The sequence below is a fragment of the Manis javanica genome, chromosome X (genome assembly GCF_040802235.1).
Source record: "Manis javanica isolate MJ-LG chromosome X, MJ_LKY, whole genome shotgun sequence".
In the NCBI taxonomy this organism is placed as follows: Eukaryota; Metazoa; Chordata; class Mammalia; order Pholidota; family Manidae; genus Manis; species Manis javanica.
Genome location: NC_133174.1, coordinates 74,445,683 through 74,461,991, shown reverse-complemented (window position 1 = coordinate 74,461,991; position 16,309 = coordinate 74,445,683). Strand labels below are relative to the sequence as shown.

General features: G+C 34.7%; 1 protein-coding gene across 2 annotated transcripts in view; it reads right to left on the bottom strand.

Annotated features, from left to right (window-relative positions):
- Window positions 1-16,309, bottom strand: part of DACH2 (dachshund family transcription factor 2) — a 722,046-nt gene that overhangs the window by 18,584 nt on the left and 687,153 nt on the right. For both annotated transcript variants that reach the window (XR_012127367.1, XM_073227574.1), the window contains exons 9-12: window positions 10,075-10,223; window positions 9,802-9,949; window positions 5,306-5,452; window positions 3,374-3,439 (exon numbers count right to left, since the gene is read on the bottom strand). Coding sequence is in view for 1 of the 2 variants with exons in the window: in XM_073227574.1 (XP_073083675.1) it covers window positions 3,374-3,439; window positions 5,306-5,452; window positions 9,802-9,949; window positions 10,075-10,223 (510 nt within the window). In the remaining variant the exon portion in view is untranslated. The remainder of the gene's footprint in view (window positions 1-3,373; window positions 3,440-5,305; window positions 5,453-9,801; window positions 9,950-10,074; window positions 10,224-16,309) is intronic.

Below are 16,309 nucleotides of genomic sequence, written 5' to 3'. Positions count from 1 at the left end.
AACGCAGTAAAGAGAAAATATTACTTTGTTAGCTAATGGTACTGCTGTTCGGTTTTAGTTTTTATCAGCACACTCGTAGTTGTGCTAATTTAATTTGCTTTTATCAGCAAAAATGCACTATGCAAATGGTACTTGAATGTCATTTACAAAATTCATTGATATGAAGGTGCACTTAATGACACCCGGTATGTTTATTTTATGTGAAACGGAGATTGGTTGATAAGATGGTTGATGTGCTGTCTTGCAGCCCCCAACTGAGTTACGGGAATCTGAATGGGAGGATATTAGTGTATATGATCCACCGAATTCTTCACCTCCAGCAGTAGTGGACACAGTTATCAGAGTGAGTGCGTATTCAGTTTGATCACATTAAAATATTCAGGAGGAGTTACTATCACCAACTGCTGAAATAAAAGGGACATAGAAATCCTTTTATCAGAAGGTGTTTATGCATGCTATCTTGTCTTTCAAACAACATTCAACATATGAGAGACGCGAAATATCTAAGTTGGAGAGATTCAGAATACATGTAAGAATCCTAGTACATGGGCAGTTTGTACTAAAATGTATGTGGAAGTTATCATAAAACTGTACATGACTTCATTATTTCTAAGGATAGCCATGCAACATTCTTTCAAGTCCTATTTAAACTCTCTTAAAGACATGTCACAGCAGAGGAACCAATTGAACTAAAAAGGGATAGCACTAGGTGAATGATAGGTTTCTATCCAGCAGAGCTATTGACAGCAGGAAGAGAAAAAACTTCGATGCTGGAATCCTTTGCTGTGATGGAGATGAGGATTGGAAATGGCATTAGATTGACATGCATGAGTTAACCCTCATAAACAATGTTAGGAAATAATCTTCCAAGTTAAAAAATGGATAATTGAGGGAAGTGGAAAAAATGAACAGCATCAAAATAAGGCACAAAACAAAAGAATTATAACACACAAGAGCAAAATTATTAAGAAGAATGGAAAAATAATGGTTAAGCTTGCATTTTATGTTTTCCAAGAAGTTTACACTTTCTGAAGTTCATAGATATATATAAAAGTTATCTTTTAATTCTGAGCATCTTAGTAATATTTAAATTTAAATTTTAAATTTTTAAATTATTGGAATTTTTCAGGTAATTACTGAATTGGCTGATTTGGGTGGGCTATATTTAAGATTAGTTCTGATAACATTTTGAGGCACCTATTCCCCTGGCTATAGAAAAAATCATTTTTTTTGCTCAAAAATAATTTCTTTTAGATATTGAATTGATATTCTACTGTCACATTAACACAAGACATTCACTCTAGTTTTTCATAAACTGATGATGAGCATTTTATCATTTACAGTGCTTAAATGCTGTGGTAAGAGAGGCAAGAATGTGCACTTTTCCATTTTTATCACATTTATCAAGAATATTATTTAACATAGCCTAAAAGGCATTCAATATGGAATTATTAACCCACCATATTTGACTATATATTGACAATATTAAGCACAAATAGTAGACAGTTTGATTTGTAATTTCACAAAATGGGCTAATTCCCTTGCTTTAAAATAAGTTCCATCTCAATACTGTTAAAGGTGTATCTAATACTCTCATGTTTAGTCAGCAAAAACTTATGAAAAGTATGTTTAGTGAAAACAAATATTAAATGTGTCCTCCCCTAATCACAAGTTAATATGCAAAACCTGTTCTTTACAGACTTTATTAAAATAAAAAAAAATGAGGCCAGTGGAGAGCTAATCTACCTTTTGTTCATATCACCTAATTGACCTCCCATGGATAAGAGATCTGTTGTTTGTTGAAATAACTTTAGGACAGTTCAAAAGCTTATATTTATCTCAGAAGTGGGAAAGATTAATACTACTGTGGACTAAAGGCAGCATAAACTAAACAAACAGCAATGAACTGAGTATAAGATAAAGGATGATATAGAACCCACTAACGGTATGTTTGGCTTACCCCATCCAGTTCCAAAGCTGACCTTGTCATTCCACTCAAGGGAGGGGCACAATCAAGCTCAGTGCTCCTTAAAGACTGGGTCTATATTTGTGTGTAGCAGAGTCAGAAGGGATCAGATGTTTCAGGCTTACTCAACCCTACCTTGGCCCTGATACGTGGTGACAACCTTAAATAGTCATAGCTCACAGCTAGTGGGTCTCCATGAATTTCACTGTGGTGAATTGATTGGACAAACACTGAGTCCCATCCAAATTGGCTTTGCTCACAGAGACACAGTCTTTAAGTTGAGGGAAGAAAGCAGGCAAGCAAAAGAGGAATAAGAAACAGCAAAAGCTTCTTTGCACTAAACATGCATGCTTTCACACCCAGCAAATCTAATGCATTAGTTGGGTTTACCTAACTGTAGCAGAATTAGGCATTACCAGAAGACCCGTGAGCTCTGACACCCCTCATTTTGTAAAGATACATGCAAAACGACATAAATGTTTCTTAAATTTTCTGAAGCTACCACATAAAATGGTGACCCTTAGACGAACCCGAATGGATCTTTTGGTCACATCCAGTTCTGCTGCTTTCCTGTCGATCCAGTCATCACACTGTGGTAAGGCACTAATTAGTTAAACCTCCAGCAAGCAACATTCCCACAGCTGTCTTTCTTTTTGAAAGTTAGGAAATCGTTTTCACATGGAGAAACCTTTTCCTTTTATTAGAATGAGTCCCTTTTTCTCACAATAAATGTGAAAACAAATATCATCTACATATGAAAGGCTAGAAAACTGTGTTAAAATCACACTGGAAAAACTGCAATGGTCCAATTCAGTTTTTATTTTTAGGTGCTTTTGCACTCCAATGAGACTATGTTGATTTGTTTCATCTATTTTCTTACTGTAAATATTTTAAAAATATTTTAAAGGATATAAGCATTTATGGGAATCCTGCAAATCATGAATTCCAAGTATTGCTCTTATTTCCATGTTTAGGTGGTTTTAAAATTACCTAAAATTAGCATTCGAATTTAAGGGTTGATAACAAATGTTGTCCGGAACACTTTCAAAATACTGATAGGTTGTGATTACTGTATCTGTTAAAGTAACTAGATTTTTAAAAGTATACTATTGTACACTGCTGAAAGGTAAATATTATTCACAGTTGCATTTTTAGAATGCCTAACACATCCTTTTAACAGCTAAACATATAAGAAATTTGCTCACATATATGTAAAATCATTAGTCCCTATGTATATAATCTCAAAAAACACTGCACACTTCCTCTGTCATAAAATAAGAAGAGTTAGACTTATTTGTCTTACACATATGAAAATGATCAAAATAGGAGCTCGTCCCCACTTCAACCCCAGTGGTCATATATTAAACACATATTAAGTTATAGAGAGAAGTACACTGTCCACTGTACCTTGCATAGCAGTGCTGTCATGAGGAGTCACACTGTTCTCTATTTCAATATCTGGAATTCCAGTATCTGAAAGAAGTGACATTTAAAATGAAGGTACAATCCTGTTTTTCCTGTTTCCATTGAAAGTGAAAACTCTCAGTAAGTCAGTACTTTGGTCCTATAGATAACACAAAACCTTGGGTGAAGTTTTGTTTGTTTATTTGTTTGTTTATGTACATTTAATTTGGGAGGATTATAAATTGTAGCTGAATTCTACAATTGGACAGGTATTTCCAGGTATATGGCATATGATATTCTTTATTCATTTTATTCTCTAGAGATACATCTCAGGAAAATAATCTGTCCATAAAATTCTCCTTAGACTATCAGGTAGCACACTCTGACTGTGGAATAAAGAAAAGATGGACACAATAGCATACGTGGAAGTATCTCATCCTTACGGTGTATTTTTTTATTTGTAAAATGTGATAGATGATGAGATTATCTCTTTGTTAAGTGCTTGTGAACACCAAACCACAAGTTAGGGCTTGTGGTTTTTATGTAGTACTGGCTCTAGGCACAAAGGGCTACATGAATTGTTTTAAAAAATTTGAGCCAAACAAGGAGTTGGGTTTTTATTTTCAATTTTAAATATGAAATGTGATTATCTCAAAGCTATTCATAACATGAAGCACAGCTTAATATGAGCATTTATGTATGTACACATTTGCTCGGACACCCTTGGGTAATGTTAACAGATGCCAGTGTATCACTCAATGTCATCAAGGATTAATGTGAGAAGGAAGTGATTTGAGTACAAGCTACCCATCACTCTGTAGAAACTGCTGGTTTTCCTTTGTAATAGAGAACACTAGAGCTCGAATGGAGCTCATTTGTAGGTGGATTTCAAATATTTATAAAAAATGTCAAATTGCCTCAGAATGACAAGTTCAGGGAGGCCTCAATAGTAAGAGTGCACAGAATATTTTTCCCATTGCTTGTCAGAAATATTATTTTGAAGATGTTCGATAAGCAAAAGTTGTCCCATTGTATGAGAGAATATTTTTTACCCTCTCTCTTCTGTGTCTCAGTGAGGCATGGTTGTCAGGAGCTAATAATTTAGCACTACATTTCTTATTGGTTGTGAGCACTGATTCAAGGCAGTCACAGTAAAAAGGGAACTGAACTTTTGGAAAGGAAACAATACTATTGAACATTTGTGCAAAATTCTTTATTCATTCTTAGTATAGAACACTGAAGCAACCCCCTTTTAGTTCATGTGTGTGTCATGTGTGTGTATGGGGGATGTAAGGGTACATGCATGTATATGAATCTTAGGCTCATCCTTGTTATACACACTTAAAAATTTAAATATAAGTGCTTTCAGTGTGCTATGAAAGAACCTGAATGTTCTATGAGATGAAACTATGTTGTAGGATTTCATAATTAAAAATGGAATCAAAAGTTTGGAAATCAGAGATGTCATGATGGAAGCACGTCTTCTCACAAGATCTCCAGTGATTTACTTAGAAGATTCTTTTCCAGCAAGGTGCTCCTTAAGCCTTAACACTGATGCACTCTGTATTAAAGGAACCAGCATCTTATATAGCTCATTAAAAGAGGGTACACTAAACATCAGCATATTTTAACATGAATGGATTTAAAACACACTTTAGGTGCAGGGAGGTTATCAGTATTACTGCTTCTACTGCAAGTCAGCAGGATTTCCTGTTATTACTAGGCTATTTATATCTCCCAGAATAGAGATTATTTTGGTAGATTTAATTAATGACCTAAAGTACTTGGCCTCAAATTGATTTTTTACTTATTCCTGGATAAAATCTTTTCCTTCCTTCCTTCCTTCATCTCTCCCTCCCTCCCTCCCTCTCTCCCTTCCTTCCCTACTTCCTTCATTTCACTTTTTAAATCAGGTTCTGTTTAATCAGACATTACCTTTCAACATTCTCAGGCCACTGTCACTAGTAGTGGCTTGTTTAAGTGCTTGCTCCACTTGCTCACGGTGCTTTGATTCAAATTCCAAGGCTTCCTGCAGTTTTCTCTTGGCTTTTTTCTCCTTCTTCAGGCGCTTTTGCATGGTAGCTAGAATGTGAAATGGTAAATGTTTGGTCAATGAAATAGTTGCCAGTTTTGATGGATTATAAACCATAGATATAGATACAAAGAGAGAGAAATAAATGTATCAGTAGACATATGATAAGCTTCTTTTGGTTCCGATAATCATTACACTCAACAATAGAGGCTCAGTCATACAATTGACTTCTTTGTGCTTTCACCTTACCAGTGTGTATGCTCTATAATACACATATATTTATATAATGGTAGTAGTAGTAGTAGAAAATTATTTTCTACTTTGATGAACAACATGCATCTAATAATAGCATCAAATATTTTATAAATCTCTTAAGAAAGATATTCTTATTACTCATCAGTTTATTGCTTATTCATACTTCAAAATGCAAAAAAAAATCCAAAAATATTTATTGGGTTGCAAAACATGGTCTTTTAAAATTTACAGTATCAAGTGTACAAAGCCTTTTGTGCTACTGAGGCCTCTCTGAACTCAGACTGTATTTCTGAAATATTAACAGTTGTATGGGCAAATATCTATCTCTTTCAATATATGCATATACCATCAAACTCTCCATATCTATCTATCTATCTGTCTATCTATCTATCTATCTATCTATCTATCTATCTATCATTTTAAAGAAAATAACTTTAAGCAATGGTTATATTAAGCATCCTGTGAAAGCACAATAGCATTTCCTGCACAAGCAGAAAAGGTAATGAAGAGCTAAAGGACAACCATACCTGAACTCTCAAGGCTTTGTATCTTAACCAGAACTTTAAGTACCCCAATGTATGATTGCTTCTAAACTTTGAAACCTTGAAACCTGTGATAATTTCTCAAATAGAATACATTAGTTCTAAGCAGACTAGCCCTCACATTCTTCCTAAATCAGTTTTAAAAAATTAAGATACTGACATTATGGCAACAGAAAAACATTCAAGGAACATTAAGAAAAATAATAAATTACATGACACTTAAAAATGTTAAAATTAGTCAATATAATTAAAATACTTTGATTGAACTGAATATAATGCTAATTTGAGTTTCAATTGTACTTATCTCACAGTTCAATGCCTTTTCATATAAATGACCTTTAGCAACTTGAAGAGAGTCAGTTACCCAGGTAAATTCATATTTTCCTGTGACAAAAATTCAGAGATCTAAGGTAATAAAATGGAAATCTTGGAACAAAGACTGAGAATGTATGGTTTTTATTATTTTTGATGAAAGACCGTTCAATAAGGTTGAACATAAAAATATATTACTATTGTAATTGTACTTATCATTCAAAATGAGCATTTCACAAATTATTAAAATCAGAAACCTAGATTTTTTCAAATAATGTATAATGTAACCTCCTTGATAAGATAAAATTTTGCTTACAGTAAGATTATAGGCTCAAAAATATTCTATATGTTGATTCCCTTGAAATTTATGATTCCATATATTGTAAGCAATGTATTAGATTTAAAATCATATAAATAAAAAAACTACGATTTCATTAGAAGCTACTATACTGGGACTATATCTCATTTAAGCCTTACAAAAACTTGAGAAAATATTATTATCTCAATTTCATAGATGAGGAAACTGAATCCTTGAAAAGTCAAGAAATTTACACAAGATCACACAGCTAGGACTTTTCATAGCCTGAGGGCCAAAGACCACATAGGGAGTTGTTTCAAAGCCTGGGAACCATATAGTTGATCAAGGGCCAAGACAGGTGGCCTCCAAGCTCTCTTGTAGCTCTATCATTCCACAATTCTAACAGTTTAATCTGCAAGGAATATTATCATGTATGTATATGTGTATTTAATTCAATTAACATTCTGGCTAACAATATAAAGGTAGTTAGGTGGAATATTTAATTTGAGTGTGAAACATTGCTTCCTTTAATTGGAAAGAAAAAGATAGCCACAGGGATTCCATATATATGTCCTTTTTGTATGTATAAATGTTACTATTCTTTTTATTTACTTGGACAGATGTTACTTTACAATCATAATATCAATTTTCCTCCCCTTTCTTTTCAATAATATGACTTCATACAAACAGTTCACACTTTGTCATAAAAAGTTGAGTACAATGAGAATGAGATATTTAGGGAATTAGGAAGGAATTTAGGAGATTATCCAGTTCAACTATTATAACAGATGAAGATACTGAGATTCATAGATATGAAGTAGATAGTTTCTCTAAATCAGTGAAGATAACAGAACCATTTCCTATAATTAGTCACTATATGTAAAATGTTAGAAACAGTGCTGAGCACATAGCAGACAGCTGATAAGCATTTGTTAGTAGTAGAAGTAATAGTAATGTTAGTAATGGCAGCAGTAGTAATAGTGGTAGTAATGTAGTAGTGCTATTATTACTATTATTATTATTATATCATAATAAATGTAATTAAATACAATACCTTGGAGTAAACTTGATAACAGATACAATATTACATTTACCATGTGTGGGACTTTTTGGAAACAATAGATGTGGTAGCAATTATAAAGACAGACCTGAAGAGTGTGTGCAAAGTTAGTAAACAGAAATCAATGAGTAGATCCCTAAAAATTAGAAGCCAATTTTACTATATGTAGTAGAGTTTCATAAGTCAATTTGAAAGTTATTATATTTAACATAATTATTTGGTTCCTTAGTATAAAAATTCTCCCTACTAAAGAAATGTTCTTTTTATGACTACTAATCATAATAATTTATTTTGCATACCAAATACCAGAAATAAACTTAAAAAATTTATTTCAAAACAATTTCTCCAAACTTTCAAAAGACAATTTAGCCTTTGCTTAGTAGTATTTAATGACTTTGCAAGATGAGAAGAGTTTCAGTTCTTTTTAAATGCAATGGCTGAATTTCCATTTTGAGCTGGATCAATAATTCTTAGGCTCTAACAAAAATATCCAGTACGTTTTCAGTTTCTTCACACAAATTTCAGAATATAATATGCTACTACGGAGTAGTATAAAGTTACTGTAAATTACAGTGGAGTCAACTGGAGTCATTCTTCCTTGTTCAGGGTGGCATCACCCAAGTTTTAGAATTTCTCTCCATTTCTTTACCTTTCCTTCTCACTCTTGAACAGCTTTACTTAATTTTTGCTTTGTGATTCTTCCATAGAAAAATTAAGCAAAGAGAAAGAAGCTGAAATTCACAATAGTCATTTTTTCTGCTGTTAGTATTTTATGGTAAATTTAAGGAAGAGATGGAAATTATTGGTTAAATTTTTTATTTTTCTTGGGTTTTGATAATGAGCCAGTGTAGACTCATTATACATATCTGTAGATAATCAAATATCTACCCATGGTTGGAAAGTTAATTCTATTTGTGAACAATATTTCTCCATTCTCTCCCTTTTGTCTCTATCCATACTTGAGCTACCTTAACTCACTTTTGTATCACCACTGCTTTGGGTGACAGCAATCTCCTTTTACAAGGTTTCCTTGTTTCTGTTTTTACTCCAAAGCTCCTCTAATTTATTTCCAATGATGGAGTGGTCTATCTATTGAAAACAGACAAAATCATTCCTCTGCGTATCTTTTCATACTTTCCATTGCCTACAAGACAAAGTCTAAGCTAATCTTTCACATGGTTAAAAATGTTCTTCATAATTTAGCTTCCACATCATCTCCTACTATTCACTTCATAAAATTCAAAGTCATGGTAATAACAAACTGTCAATAGTTGTCCATGTATGAGGCTTCTTACCTCCATGTCTGTGCTTGCTGATACCTCCGTCTAGAATGTTCAAATCACTCAGGTACTCTCATGCCCTTTCTTGGCCTACTGATTTTTCAAGACTTAGGTTCAGGTGTCAGAATCAGGAAGGCTTCCTCAACCATCTACCCTCCACCTGAACAAACTGAATTAAATCTCTCTCTACATAACCATATGTAATGTGCCTCCTTGCTCTTGTCACTTTGCCTAGAAATTAATTGGTTGGTTATGCTAGCCATCTAAAATATAAATCTTTCAAGGACAGGGACTGAGTTTTATTTATCTTATACCCCGAGAATCTAGCACTGTTCCTGACAAAGAGTAAGAATTTCACATATAAGGAATTGTTGGATTATTTATATCTAGGTATACTTTATGAAATTGTGAGAGAATAAGAATATTCATGTTTCCAAATCTGCAGTGGGCCTAAAATGTAGATCTCATTCATTACCTTTTATTTCAAAGAGAAATAGTATAAATATCTTTCCTTGAGGATTACACATAGTATTTGATTCTTAGATTGTAATTTGTTTTCAGCATTTCCAAGCTATACCTGACACTAATTCAGTTATTACTGAAAACATCTCCAATGCAATATTCACTCTGTACTTGAACTTGTTAAACTTACTTCTGCTTTGAAGTTCAATTGCAAGTTGTCTTTCAAGGTTTTCTCTAACTTCTCTCTCTCTATAGAGCTCCATTCGCAGTTCCTTTTTTTCTTGTTGAATCTGCTTCTCCTGAATATGAGCATTATCCAAAGCCACTTTCAGCAGACCCTGTCAAAGTACAGCAGATGACATACAGTTCATCTTATCTGTTTTAATTTCTAAAATATGATATAATTTATATAGGTGCTAACGTCTTGTATTACATTTATTTTGTTTATAGAAATATTGTTGACCTGAATGTTGGTCAACAGAGTCTCCACGGAGGACAGACTATCAGCAAAAATGAATGGTCCAGGGAATCCAGGAGGCAGTGCCTGCCCAGGAGCCAATTGGATCTTGTCCAAGGGTGACTTCATTATGGGAATTTGAACTGGTACCTCCTCTGCAAGAAACAAAATTAATATCAGAAGGCTTACAAATTATCAGCTCAAAATATTCACTGTTTCCTTCACCTCTAGTGGCATCTATAAAAATTTTGTTTCTAAAACTAAATGATGGAACACTCATAATTGGAAGTCATACCTATTTCCCAGCTGCCTCTAGTTTCTTAACACAAATATCTCAGTAAAGAATCAGTGAAATGAAATATTTACTGCTAAAGAGGCATGAAATTTAGATATGTTTATGAATACCTTTCAATTAAATAATATCACCTCCTGGTAAAGCTTAAATTTCTTTTTATTTTTTTCTTCAAATCTATCTTTTATCTATATCTATTATCTATCATCTCCATTCTTTTATTATTTTTGTATCAGTAATATAAAATCACATGGGCAACATTGTGGTCACTAGATTCCCCCCATTATCAAGTCCCCACCACATACCCCAGTACCATCACTGTCCATCAGCGTAGTAAGATGCTATAGAGTCACTACTTGTCTTGTCTGTGCTATACTGCCTTCCCCGTGCCCCACCTACGCTATGTGTGCTAACCATTTGAAGTGTATGCTTCAATGATTGTTATTAAATTTACGGCACTGCAAATCTATTTTAGAACACTTCAATAACCCCCAAATTTCCCTCATGCCCTTTTACAGTTAATCTCCTTTCCCACTCTCAACCCCTGGAAACCATTAATCTACTTTTTGTCTCTACAGGATTATCTTTCCTGGATATTTTACATAAGCAGAATCATACAATATGTAGTCTTTTATGTCTGGCTTCTTTCACTCAGCATAACGTTTTTGAGGTTTGTCCATGTTGTGGCATGTATCGGCGCCTTCTTCCTTTTTAGTGCTGAAAAGTATTCCAGTGCATGTATGCATCACTTTTTGTTTAATCATTCACTAGTTGATGGGTATTGGATTGTTTCTAATGTCACCTTTTATTTTGAAGAATATTCCTTATGAAAAAAAAATACTTATGGTGCGGAAACACAAGTTTATTTTTGGAAGTATATTACACATTTGCATTGCATTAATGAGATTCTCTCTTAGCTTTAGATAAACACACAGGAAAATTTTAGTCTAATAAGATGTTTCAGATTTGATTTGGACATATACACATAATTACAAAAGGAATCTCCTCTTTGAGAAGCTAACTGCTTTGCGATCTACCTGCATTGTGGTTGAAAGTCTTCTATGTGAGATGAATGAATTAGGTAGCAAAGTTTCCTCTACAATTAGGAATTGATTTATGTTTGACATATGTAAAAATAAACTGCTGCAAATAGGTAATCTTGGAATGTACTATACACACCCTGGTATTCTTAAATGGTTTCAACAGCAGTGCATGATGGGGTGAATCATAGCACCTCAAACAAAATTACTCACCACAATCTCTTTACTTCAGCAACTGGGTACAAGCAGAGTTTGAAGACATGCATTTCTCTGGTCAGAAAATTTTTCAGTGACCCCATATATTTCTTAAGACTCGCTCAGTGAAAAAAAGAAAAAAAGCTAGACTGGATTCTAGACCTAACCAGTTTTCACATGGTTTGGGAACAAAAATCTAGCTATTGGTTCTGGTTCCTGTAGGGATATGAATATGGATTTGACACACAATTAGACCTCACTTTTCAGTTCCAAGAAGCCTTTATATATAGTGTACAGAGTCTTGAACCCCATTGATTTACAGTCATCATGGTTTGCTGTAGATTTCTTGTTTGGGGAAACTGTGTCATAAATTGCGGAAACCTGTGAGATTACTTAACGGGATAACATTATCTTTGAATACAATGCTCTTAATATAGATCATCTTTACAGTTATTAATTTTCCAAAACCTATAGGAGATAAAAGTTGCTAAATGGTCATTTTAGTAAATCATTTCATAATATTTGAATTCAAAATGTCATAAAGGATATTTGTTTATCAGTTTTAAAGAATTCAATAAAATGCATGAACTCACTTGCTAATTTTCTTTTACCACAGGAAGGTATAATGAAATGAACATATTTTCAGGAGTTGCTTTAAGTAAAATTGAGAAATAATAACCTCTTTTAGAACATTCCTTCCTTCTTTCTTTCCTTGTCAGTGGTAGTTTTGGAAGAGGTGAAGTATTCCAGAGGGAATAAGCACATTATCACAAATCTGTGATCTATTTAAGCTATGAAGTTTGATCATTAGAAACACCTCATTAAAAAAAATGAATCCTAAAATATGTCTTAGGCAGCAGCTCTAATGTTTCTAAAGTACATTTCTCAATATCTAACTGAGCAATATTATGCTTTATTTGTATTCTTAAAAGTCTGTATAGTACTTTGTCTTCTGCACAAGAGTACATTTAGTATATAGAATGACTTCATAATGATCTATCAATATTAATAATAACTGGGGAGGTTCTACACCTTTATATTGATGTTTATAAATATTAAATTAAGAATTTTGTAACCTGGAAGATCTGTTTTTATATAACAAAGTGCTACAAAGTAATAAAACTAACTTTCAGCAGATTCAGAGGTAACATAATGTTTTCTCTAAATAAATATTTTGTATCAAGGCAGAGTTCTTAAAATTAATGAATTCCTTGTTATGTTTCACTCTACATACACATAATCTCAGTGATAAGAATCTGAGGGACATCCTACAAATAAGATGCCTGAAAAAGAAAGTAATATATTCCATATGCATAAAACAAAATTACAACTACATTAAAATCACCAGAACTCTTCTATTTGGAAATATGAAAGATATGTCATCAAATTGGCTGAAAGGAAAATTACTATTGACTATAAAGACAGGTTGCATGGTCCATGGTTTGTAAAGTTGCTGTACAGTAAATTGAAGTTTCAAAATAGTATTACTCTTCTTTAAAGAGAGAGACACAACTGAATTAGGTGCTGCTTGTTGTGGTGCGAATCAAATGCAAAAAGAATCATATTTCATCAGACCTAGTCAAGACCAGGAAAATAAATAGAAATATAAGAGGTATCCAGGCAATGATTCATTTTGATAATCTAGCCCAAGAGAGACACATAGAGACAGCACACAGATCTAAGCTTTTACCAAAAGACAAATAGGACACAGAGGGTGGGAATTGGGATGACAGTGTAGCAGAGGTCACATCGATTTTCAGCAGCAGTTTTCACACTGATGAGATAACCCTGGTCTCTATTTGTCCCATTGTACATATCCTACCTGTCCCACAAGCAATAAATTTTCCAGTCCTAGAAAAGGGCAGTAAAGAAGAAGGATTCTACTTATGAATTCTTATGATTAAGTTTCTGTGCTAACGGAACGTGTTTTTTCAGACCAAGGTCACATTGCATGTTAAGGCCCATAATAGCCAAAAACTAGTTGAAGTGTGTTATGTTTTGGTGTATATGAGTAGAATCTGTCAAACCATTTGTCATTTCTTTTTCTGATTTAAATCACATGCTACAAAAATGAATGATAATTGCATTAGAAATCTTTTTCAATCTTGTAATAGGTCTTCACATCTGAATGATATCTACATTTTGCTCGGTCTGAAGAGATGCACTGTTAAGAATTTATTAAGTAGGTATGAGAAATCCTAATTGGGAATGAAATTAAATAGGGCAAGTATTAAAAATACAGATTGTCAGTTAAATATGAGCACCTCTTTGTAATCCAGGGAGAAAGTGTTTTGACTGAGCATTATAATTTAAACGGTTGGTGTTAAAATACATATAGTAAAATATTTTTCAACACTTATGATGTAATAGTGTAAACTAAAAGATAAAAATAGGACAACTGCTCTCTCACTGAGGACATGAGCAACCTCTTCATTTTAGGGGAGCAAAGTGGTGACCCCTTTTATTGAGCCCGTTTGTCAAATCTGTCATACTTTATACCAGCACTTGGAAACCCATTTAGAGAAGAAGATCTTAAGTTTAATTTCTTGCTTAGGGCCCAGATGAATAAATGTGAAACCTGATAAGAACTTTATTTGCAATAAAAAAGATAAACATATAATAAATGCTCAGAATGGATAAAAGTCCCCTTTGATATTAAAGTTAAGGCTGCTAGAGACTTCCTATAACACTTATTTTTCCACGTTTTCACTGGGTTAAGCGTTTTCTCTTTCCTCTAGGTTTTAAGGATGTTGATACAAGAATAGAAACTGAACAGAGCTGAGTTACTCAGCAGTGGGAAAAATGCAGCCACATACCAGGTCATCAGTTTTTATTCTTTAATAAATAAATTATATTTCATTATTTTATGTGAGAGCTTTCCCTTAAATATAGCTGGCTCAAGGGACACTCCTTTATTGGTGTCATTAGTATTACATTCAGCACAAGCAAGACACCTGCTTCCCTCTTCCAAACTGAGGAACAAGAACATCAAAATGACCAAGTGCTGTGTAATGATCTGACACGCATGAATATAAGGAAGTGTTCATGGCCTGAACTGAACAATGACTCAAGTGTTTGATCATCAGATGTGGAGAAGAAAAAACTTGATCCCCAGATTGTTATATTTCTTTACAGGGAGAAAAAAATAAATAATGCTGATAAATGAAAATGGAAAGCTGGTAGCAAAGGAATGAAGGGTCACCAGCCTGAGAAAGTAAGGTAGCATACTTTTAAAAACAATTATATTCCATTTTGCTTTACATCTTAGATTAGCAAATTGGCATAGCAGGCTCCTTTATAAATTATGAATCAGAAATAAATCATCTTTCAGTTAGAATATTATGTTGATAACAAATATTATACCCAGTGGAGGATTTGAAAAAAGTTTGATACCCAATCCCTGTCATTAAAGAGCTGTTCCATTATTTTGTAAAACAAGTCAACTTACATCAGTGGACAATTAACTGAAATCATGTGGCATTGATTGTTAAGTGCCCTGAGGAGTTCAAAGGAGGAGAGATCACTGTGGCCTGGAGTATGATCTCAAACTAATGTATTCACTTTCTTGCTGAAAAGTGTTCTCACTGTTCTTAAAATAATGTTCCATGGAACTTCCTCAAGATATTAGGATGTGTCAACAACATAAAGTTTCTTGCTCAAACTAATGTTGAAACAACTGAGTTAATCAATGTTAAACAGCTTTCTTAAGGCAAGCGTTGCCAGGTAAATTATAGAGATCCCAGTGAAATTTGAAGTTCAGATAAAAAGCAAATGCTTTTTCAATATCAGCATATTCAAAAAATTTCATGGGACATCCTTATATTAAAAAAATGGTTCAGCCTGTGGGACCCACAAACGGACGCCCACTGGCCACCGGGGTCAAGCACTGTGGAGGTGTCACCTGGTAGCAGCCGTAGAAGCCAGGGCACAGGCACGGGAGAGAGGGGAAGATGGCATGAGTAGGGCAGTGGAAATCTCTTCCCAAAACCATATATATTTTTGAAAATTCAACAAATAAAACTATGCCTAACTGAGAGACCAGAGGATACAGTACAATAGCCAGGCTACATCTACACCTGCGAGAACTCAGCACCTCATGAAGGGGGTAAGATACAAGCCTTGGCCCAGTGAGAACCGAGCATGCCCCCTACCCCAGCTCCCCGGCGGGAGGAGAGGAGTCAGAGTGGGGAGGGAGTGGAAGTGCAGGACTGCTAAATAAACAGCCCTAGTAGTCTCCACTGGGAGTGCAGACACACAGTGCATGGTGTGCTGGATATTAGGGAAACAGAAAAGTAAAATCTGCAAGTGGGTCCCCATAGCTGGCTCCCCTGGGACAAAAGACTTTTGAAAGTCTTAAAGGGACAGGGGCCTCACAGCTGGATGGAACCGACCCAGCACACTTGGCCCAGCAAGCTGCAAATCCTGAGGAACTTCAGACACCCTAACCCACTGGGTGGCATCGCAGCTCTGAAGCCTCTCACAGCAAAAAACAGCCATTGATTCCCCTCTGGTGTGGCCCTGGAAGAACAGCCTGGGAGCCGCCGCACCCAGAGCAGCCACCCAGAGCCTCCTGCTGGTGCATAGCAGCCCGGGCCAGACGCGGGGCCGCCACTGGTGAACAGCTGCCCTGCGCAGGCAGAGGAAGCCAGGGCAAGGCACGAAGGGGTGCCATTCTCGCATGAGAGCACACCCGGCATGCCGGCCTCTCCCCACA